At 40.0% G+C, this 9,357-nt stretch overlaps 1 protein-coding gene across 1 annotated transcript; it reads right to left on the bottom strand.

Annotated features, from left to right (window-relative positions):
• Positions 1 to 5,527: 5,527 nt before the first annotated feature.
• Positions 5,528 to 9,357, bottom strand: AARD (alanine and arginine rich domain containing protein). Its single transcript, XM_070749248.1, has 2 exons — positions 9,049 to 9,357; positions 5,528 to 5,679 (listed from the first exon to the last, which is right to left on the bottom strand). Exons 1-2 carry the CDS (start codon positions 9,268 to 9,270, stop codon positions 5,539 to 5,541), a joined length of 363 nt encoding a protein of 120 aa, XP_070605349.1. The 5' UTR covers positions 9,271 to 9,357; the 3' UTR covers positions 5,528 to 5,538.

Below are 9,357 nucleotides of genomic sequence, written 5' to 3'. Positions count from 1 at the left end.
CGGCCCACGTGAGATTTGGCTTATGCGCTGTTGTGGTTAGCTCTGGCCCAGCTCCTGCCCCAAGGACTGTGGATGTGGGGGAGACATCCACATGCTGCAGGCTTGTTTTGCCCCCGGTGGAGTCTGCTGATGAAGGCTCCTCTGACCAAGAAGACATGAGTGACAGGGAGGAGGAGAGTGTGGCAGACAGCTCAGAAGGAGATCAATTATCTAGCTCCTCCTTGGATTCAGAACAAGAGTTAATGATACAACTACGCATGTGGAGAGCAGTGCATAGGCAACAACAACTGAGAGATTATTATCAAAGAAAATGAGGCCACCTGTGGTTGGGTGGGGCTGTGGTAATTAGTGAGGCTGCTATAAAGAGCAGCCTGTGGGTTTGGCCATTGTGGAGGATTATCTGATCATTGTGTTTCGTGACTGCTTTACTGACTTTGAACTTTTGTGTGCTGATTTTTCCCTGCTTTGAAACTAAACCAGAGCAAAGCGTGTTTCACTTTGTGAAAGAAGAAGGACTGTGAATTGCCTCACAGCTGCAAGCTAAGTATCACAGAACTGATAAGGGACTTGTACAAATTACCAATTTGTTTGGAGACGAGTGCTCTTTGCTATCCCAAAAGAGGGCTTGGTTTAAGTGAATTTTCATTATAAAGAACATTGCTTTGAATTTTCAAACGTGTGTGTGTCTGAAATTTGTACCTGTGAATTTTGGGGGAGGATTCTACCAGAGAGACCAACAGAACATGCGAATGCTCAGCAAGCCAAATCTTGCGAGATTTTGGCTATTTTTGCCAAAATAGCAAAAAACAGCAAAAAAAATCAATGAAATTTCATGAGTGCAAGCAAGATTTTGGCATTACCCCCAGAATTTTGCTTCCATGTATGCATTTTCCATTTTCGCTGGAAATCTGTCGGTTGTGCCATTCCCAGGCCATTTCTGGTACCCGGACGGCATCCCCCCATGTGCAGGAAGGAGCCCATGAATTACTAAAAAACTACCAAGCTAAACTGTCTTGCTTAGCAACAGACATTTGGTCTTAGTTGTGGTCGCAGGTGGAGGACTACCTGAATTTTACATTGACAAGTTGTGAAATTATTATTATTTTTTAAAATAAGTAAATTACAGCTCTCTCTCCCTTTTGCTTTCCTCTTTGCTTCACCTCTTCTTGACCACTGCTGTTCAAGTCTCCTTTGGCCTGGAGCATGGCAGAACATCCCCAATCTTCAGCCTAGCTTCCAGATTAGAGGTTTCTGCTCCTCGTTTTAAAACTCCTCTTCCTGCACTATCTCTCTCTCTCCCTCCCTCTCTCTCCCTCTGTGCAGACATAAACTATAGTAATATTTTCTCTTTAACAGAGAGTAGCAGAATCTTGTGCAATGGGCATGCATGGAGTTTAGAGGGAATATTAAACTTGAGGTTGCAATAAGATAGTGGGAAATCTGTGATTAATTTGCTTGCAGGGTTTTAGAAGGAAAAAAGGCAGCTGCGGCAACTCATCTCTCATCAATTTGAATTACTTTCTGCTTTTTTGCCTTATTTCTAATTATAGCAGCCATTTCCTGAAGTTGCAGGGCAAGTGAATATGAATATGTTATACTGAGGATATATTTGCTTTCATGGATATATTCTTTCTTTTTTAAAAATATACTTTATTAGATTATAAAAAAAAAAGAACAGGGTAAAGGGGGATGGAAATACAAAAAAGAGAAGTGGGAGGGGGTTGGGGTAAACAGTATTTTTATGCAGCGACTTATATATATTATTGTATATACATTCCAAATATTTGTCTATATGTAGGTATTTTGTATTCAATATTCTTATTTGGATAATCTTATAGCTGTAGTATTTAATGGTCCAAGAATAACGTGGAAAGAAGAGGTGATTGGAGGTGGGATAGAAAAGGAAAGAGGATGGAAAGAAAAGAAGAAGAAAGAGAGAAAGAAGAAAAAGAGGAGGGGTGGTTCCTGCAAACTGGCAGGCATTTAGATTATGACGACTTAGATTGATTATAATAATTATTTTTGTTAGTGAGAAGTAATTTTAGGTTGCGATATTAGTAAATTTCTGATAATTATCAAATGGATTGAACCCAGAGAGGGGTTGTATTGATTTTGATCCGAATTTCTATTGTGTATATCTTTATTTTGATTTGTATTAAGAGATTTTAATTGGTTTTTGTTTTATTGTCCTTAAAGTTGGATAGCCATCTGAACCATTTCTCCCAGGCCTTGTAGAACTTTGAATCATTTTTGTTTTGAATTTCCATTGTTAATTTTGATAGTTCGGCACTTGCTTTCATGGATATATTCACAGGTGACATGCTTGTCAAGTGATCACCAATACAAGCCATTTTCTGAAATGGGTGTGATTTATTTCCTGCAAATAAGTCAAAATAATATTGTTGCTATTATTTTAAACAGCTTTCTAAATTATCTTCCCATCTTTGGGCCCCTCTAAAAATAGTGGCAACATCTGAAAGATGATGCAAACACTTCAGCGATGGGTTGCTACTGGTTTGCCCCGAACTGGGTGAACCGGCAACGGGGGCGGCTCCGCCACCAGACCAGATGTCTCTGCAGTCTCTCCTAGTAGGAAACCAGTAGTGACAGAATTTGAAACCCACTATGGAAACACTCCATCTTTCTTTCAGCTGAAACTAATAATTTAATAATAATTTATTAGATTTGTATGCCACCCCTTTCCGAGGACTCCTGAGTAGACCTCAAATTCTTTTGTACATATCACTCCCCCAAACTGAGTTAAGCAGAAATCTTATTAATCTTCAAGGGACATTTTGTTATGAAACTGAATTTAAATGTGCAATCCAATCTTCAATTATTATTTTTTTCCTGAATCAGTAAAAAGATGCATTTTGGAGTCTAGATTTGGTCTCATAATACAGTTTATTAGTCTGAATTTCCAAAGGAGCTTTGATCTTTGGATTCTAGAGCTGCTGGCGTATCAATTTCATTCTTTAGCCTCTGAATTTCCATACTTAAATCCAGCAGAGTTCTGGCAAGTTTCTGGTTCTGGAACTTCATCTCAAGCTACAAAGAAACAAAAGACAGTAACTGCTTTCAACAGACGATCACCATCCAGAACAGCTTGATTAGAAGCAGAAATCAGCCTTGATGCCATTTCTGCTCAAAATTTAGTCTTGAAACGTTTGTAAGCAAGCATATATCAAAGAACATTCAGGCAAGCACAGAATGTATTTTTCACACAGCACAATAAAACAGAATAAATTGTTTCTGTCTCCCCCTGTAAGGGGAGTGCTTCACAGTGCTTTATAGCCCTCTCTAAGTGGTTTGCAGAGTCAGCATAGGGCTACCTTTGAAAAGTGTTCGGAAACTTCAGATCGTGCAGAACGCAGCCGCGAGAGCCATCGTGGGGCTTCCAAGATTCGCCCACGTTTCTTCAACACTCCGTGGCTTGCATTGGCTGCCGATCAGTTTCCGGTCACAATTCAAAGTGTTGGTCATGACCTTTAAAGCCCTACATGGCATTGGACCAGAGTACCTCCGGAACCGCCTGCTACCACACGAATCCCAGCGACCGATAAGGTCCCACAGAGTTGGCCTTCTCCAGGTCCCGTTGACTAAACAATGTCGTTTGGTGGGCCCCAGGGGAAGAGCCTTCTCTGTGGTGGCCCCAGCCCTCTGGAACCAACTCCCCCCGGAGATTAGAACTGCCCCCACCCTTCCTGTCTTTCGTAAACTACTTAAGACTCATACTGCCAGGCATGGGGGAGTTGAGACACTTTCCCCCCAGGCTATTTTTTATACTTTGTTTTATGTTAGGTATGAATGTTGCTGTTTGGTTTTTAAGTAATGATAGGGTTTTATATGTTTTTAATATTAGATTTGTTCCACTGTTATATTGTTTTTATTGCTGTTGTGAGCCGCCCTGAGTCTTCGGAGAGGGGCGGCATACAAATCTAATAAATAAATAAAATAAATACATAAAATATTGCACCCCCCCCCCAAAACCTCATTTTACTGACATCAGAAGGATGGAAGACTGAGTCAACCTTGAGCCAGTGGGAATCTAACTGTCGAACTGCAGTCAGTCAGCAAAAGTAACCTGCAGTACCTTATTCTAACCACTGCATCCTGGATAACATTGCAGATCTCCATCAAATATTGTGTGGCGCTAGTTCGCCCCCTATGGGGCACTCTAAATAGAATGGATTGGCTATCATCAGTAGTCAAACAAACTACTGTACTCTGTATTAATATTGTACTCTCCTGGCTAATGTAACATTGCTGTATGCTACGTAAATAATAATAGTAATTTGGTTAGTGGTTCTGATCCAGATTTTGAGCACCTTTGACTCAAAGGTAGCTCAGAACCATTGATGACCAACTAGAAAAATGATGAAATAACTCTGATGATTATGGAACTATCTTTGCTTCATTCAATGAACTCTAGCATATTAGCTGGAATATTCTTGAACCAAACCCATCTCTGAGAATGAAGAATGAAACACAAGAAAAATTAAGCCATAATCGGTTTTTATTCTGGCATTTAAAAAGGGACATTTTGAAAGTGCTTCGATTCAAACCTGAGTAATAGATTAAACTCGTAGTTTGGAAACTGGATGATATTTCAAATAGAAGTGAAAACATGGTCTGTCAAGGAGCTAGGTAAGATTAAAAAAAACCTTGGCAATACCTAGATGTGTTTTAACAATGATGCCAGTTAGGTGGTAAACATACATCACTTCTTCTCTAGCATTATCTTTGCTGTATCTTAGAAAAGGGCATCAGAAGAATGCATAGATATTTCCCAAACCAAAAATCATTCTCAGCCGTTATAATTGCAATTTATATTTTGACTTTGTTTGTTTGTTTGTTTGTTTGTTTGTTTGTTTGTTTGTTTGATTGATTTCTAGGATGCCCTTCTCTGGGAACTCAGGGCAGCTCACAACATAATACATGGTTATCAATCTTGTTTCACACACCTGAATATAATCATAAAAATATAATCTCAAAATGATTTCACTTGAAATCACCAACTGAGAATCCAACCAGGAAACCAAACATTGCTAGAAAGTCAAACGTGGGTGAAAACTTGTGTCTTCCACACATAGCTCATGTACTTTTCAACCACAGCAGCTTCTTCTGGGCATGACATAATATTTATTTCATGCTTTCATTCTGCTTCTCTCTGAATTATTCCTGTTTCAATGGGACCAGATGTCTCTGCAGTCTCTCCTAGTAGGAAACCAGTAGTGACAGAATTTGAAACCCACTATGGAAACACTCCATCTTTCTTTCAGCTGAAACTAATAATTTAATAATAATTTATTAGATTTGTATGCCACCCCTTTCCGAGGACTCCTGAGTAGACCTCAAATTCTTTTGTACATATCACTCCCCCAAACTGAGTTAAGCAGAAATCTTATTAATCTTCAAGGGACATTTTGTTATGAAACTGAATTTAAATGTGCAATCCAATCTTCAATTATTATTTTTTTCCTGAATCAGTAAAAAGATGCATTTTGGAGTCTAGATTTGGTCTCATAATACAGTTTATTAGTCTGAATTTCCAAAGGAGCTTTGATCTTTGGATTCTAGAGCTGCTGGCGTATCAATTTCATTCTTTAGCCTCTGAATTTCCATACTTAAATCCAGCAGAGTTCTGGCAAGTTTCTGGTTCTGGAACTTCATCTCAAGCTACAAAGAAACAAAAGACAGTAACTGCTTTCAACAGACGATCACCATCCAGAACAGCTTGATTAGAAGCAGAAATCAGCCTTGATGCCATTTCTGCTCAAAATTTAGTCTTGAAACGTTTGTAAGCAAGCATATATCAAAGAACATTCAGGCAAGCACAGAATGTATTTTTCACACAGCACAATAAAACAGAATAAATTGTTTCTGTCTCCCCCTGTAAGGGGAGTGCTTCACAGTGCTTTATAGCCCTCTCTAAGTGGTTTGCAGAGTCAGCATAGGGCTACCTTTGAAAAGTGTTCGGAAACTTCAGATCGTGCAGAACGCAGCCGCGAGAGCCATCGTGGGGCTTCCAAGATTCGCCCACGTTTCTTCAACACTCCGTGGCTTGCATTGGCTGCCGATCAGTTTCCGGTCACAATTCAAAGTGTTGGTCATGACCTTTAAAGCCCTACATGGCATTGGACCAGAGTACCTCCGGAACCGCCTGCTACCACACGAATCCCAGCGACCGATAAGGTCCCACAGAGTTGGCCTTCTCCAGGTCCCGTTGACTAAACAATGTCGTTTGGTGGGCCCCAGGGGAAGAGCCTTCTCTGTGGTGGCCCCAGCCCTCTGGAACCAACTCCCCCCGGAGATTAGAACTGCCCCCACCCTTCCTGTCTTTCGTAAACTACTTAAGACTCATACTGCCAGGCATGGGGGAGTTGAGACACTTTCCCCCCAGGCTATTTTTTATACTTTGTTTTATGTTAGGTATGAATGTTGCTGTTTGGTTTTTAAGTAATGATAGGGTTTTATATGTTTTTAATATTAGATTTGTTCCACTGTTATATTGTTTTTATTGCTGTTGTGAGCCGCCCTGAGTCTTCGGAGAGGGGCGGCATACAAATCTAATAAATAAATAAAATAAATACATAAAATATTGCACCCCCCCCCCCAAAACCTCATTTTACTGACATCAGAAGGATGGAAGACTGAGTCAACCTTGAGCCAGTGGGAATCTAACTGTCGAACTGCAGTCAGTCAGCAAAAGTAACCTGCAGTACCTTATTCTAACCACTGCATCCTGGATAACATTGCAGATCTCCATCAAATATTGTGTGGCGCTAGTTCGCCCCCTATGGGGCACTCTAAATAGAATGGATTGGCTATCATCAGTAGTCAAACAAACTACTGTACTCTGTATTAATATTGTACTCTCCTGGCTAATGTAACATTGCTGTATGCTACGTAAATAATAATAGTAATTTGGTTAGTGGTTCTGATCCAGATTTTGAGCACCTTTGACTCAAAGGTAGCTCAGAACCATTGATGACCAACTAGAAAAATGATGAAATAACTCTGATGATTATGGAACTATCTTTGCTTCATTCAATGAACTCTAGCATATTAGCTGGAATATTCTTGAACCAAACCCATCTCTGAGAATGAAGAATGAAACACAAGAAAAATTAAGCCATAATCGGTTTTTATTCTGGCATTTAAAAAGGGACATTTTGAAAGTGCTTCGATTCAAACCTGAGTAATAGATTAAACTCGTAGTTTGGAAACTGGATGATATTTCAAATAGAAGTGAAAACATGGTCTGTCAAGGAGCTAGGTAAGATTAAAAAAAACCTTGGCAATACCTAGATGTGTTTTAACAATGATGCCAGTTAGGTGGTAAACATACATCACTTCTTCTCTAGCATTATCTTTGCTGTATCTTAGAAAAGGGCATCAGAAGAATGCATAGATATTTCCCAAACCAAAAATCATTCTCAGCCGTTATAATTGCAATTTATATTTTGACTTTGTTTGTTTGTTTGTTTGTTTGTTTGTTTGTTTGTTTGTTTGTTTGATTGATTTCTAGGATGCCCTTCTCTGGGAACTCAGGGCAGCTCACAACATAATACATGGTTATCAATCTTGTTTCACACACCTGAATATAATCATAAAAATATAATCTCAAAATGATTTCACTTGAAATCACCAACTGAGAATCCAACCAGGAAACCAAACATTGCTAGAAAGTCAAACGTGGGTGAAAACTTGTGTCTTCCACACATAGCTCATGTACTTTTCAACCACAGCAGCTTCTTCTGGGCATGACATAATATTTATTTCATGCTTTCATTCTGCTTCTCTCTGAATTATTCCTGTTTCAATGGGTCAAACTGTTATAAGAGATCCTGTTTGGTAACCACTCAGGATTCTCTTTCCTCATTGTTTGTTTGTTTGTTTGTTTGTTTACTTACTTACTTACTTACTTACTTACTTACTTACTTACTTACTTACTTACTTACTTACTTACTTACTTATTATATTTGTATGCCACCCTTCTCCGAAGACTCGGGGCATCTTATTATATTGTTCTTGTTGTGTTAGGGGGTTTTTTTGGGAGGGGATGAGATTAAGTAAATTGACAAGCAGGGTTGCTAGTGATGATATAAAGGCTTCATATCATCACCATTATCATCGTTGTCATCGTCATCCCCTTGGATAAGGCAGCAAGGCACATAAGAACATAAGAAGAGCCCTGCTAAATCGGGCCAAAGCCCATCGAGTCCAGCATTCTGTGTGGCTGAGTCCAGTGGCCCACCAATTATACATGGGGATCTTGAGCAGAAAGAGATGGCAAAACCCTCCCTTTCCCTTGACCCCCAACAAATGGTACCCAAAGGAATCCTGCCTGCTTCAACCAACATAGAGAAGAGCAAGTAACTTCATCCTTTGACCCCAAATGGCAATTGTTTCATCACTGGCATGAATTTTCTTGCCCCATCCTTTAGTTCCAATAGAAGGAGGGACTATATGATTTGTACAAGAAAAGGCTCAGAAGCTTGTAACAATAAAACATGTATACAGCGTTCCCTTGATTTTCGCGGGGGATGCGTTCCGAGACCGCCCGCGAAAGTTGAATTTCCGTGAAGTAGAGATGCGGAAGTAAATACACCATTTTTGTCTGTGGACAGTATCACAAGCCTTCCCTTAAGACTTTAAACCCCTAAATCACCATTTCCCATTCCCTTAACAACCATTTACTCACCATTATTACTTGTACTCACCATTGAATAAGACACTTAGTGATCCTGGTATTCATAAACATAATTATTTATTAACAATAATTATTTTTTTTGTTATTTATTTGCAAAAATTATTAGTTTGGCGATGACGTATGACGTCATCGGGCAGGAAAAACCGTGGTATAGGAAAAAAACTCGCAAAGTATTTTTAAATTAATTTTTTGGAAAAACCGTGGTATAGGCTATTCGCGAAGTTCGAACCTGCGAAAATCGAGGGAACACTGTAACGGACAACTCTGGAGCTACAGGTCACCTCTTCCTATTCCCAAGGGAGGGTGTCTAAACATCTCTTTTGCTCACTCACCATTTCTATGCGAAGCCAGGCTATGCCTTTCTCCATGTGGCCCCAGTGCAGGTCCTGAGTGGGGCCGGCTCTTCTGCCACGGCCTGTATCTGCAACAGGTCTAGACAACACAGGAGTAATTGCTATCCCTGTTGTCTGCCCTTGGAAAGCTTGGAGCAGCCTCTGCTTTATGTCCTCCAGCAAAAAGCTGGAGAACGCATCTTCATTCTCTTCTGGCTTCATTGAGCAAGGGTGGGATGGAGACGCAACCAAGCTTCAATAAGAGTTCCTTGCCAGCCTCTCTCCCACACTCTCCCTTGTGCTTATTGT

This window comes from Erythrolamprus reginae, chromosome 3 (assembly GCF_031021105.1).
Source record: "Erythrolamprus reginae isolate rEryReg1 chromosome 3, rEryReg1.hap1, whole genome shotgun sequence".
NCBI lineage: Eukaryota > Metazoa > Chordata > Lepidosauria > Squamata > Dipsadidae > Erythrolamprus > Erythrolamprus reginae.
This window is presented reverse-complemented; position numbering and strand designations above follow the sequence as displayed.

What these genes read in the sequence shown, in the direction of transcription:
- AARD (XM_070749248.1), bottom strand. Translation starts at nt 9,270, where the DNA reads ATGAAGCCAGAAGAGAATGAAGATGCGTTCTCCAGCTTTTTGCTGGAG. An exon ending in CCTGGCTTCGCATAGAAATG is followed by an intron (nt 5,680 to 9,048) that starts GTGAGTGAGCAA and finishes GTTTCTTTGTAG; the next exon opens with CTTGAGATGAAGTTCCAGAA.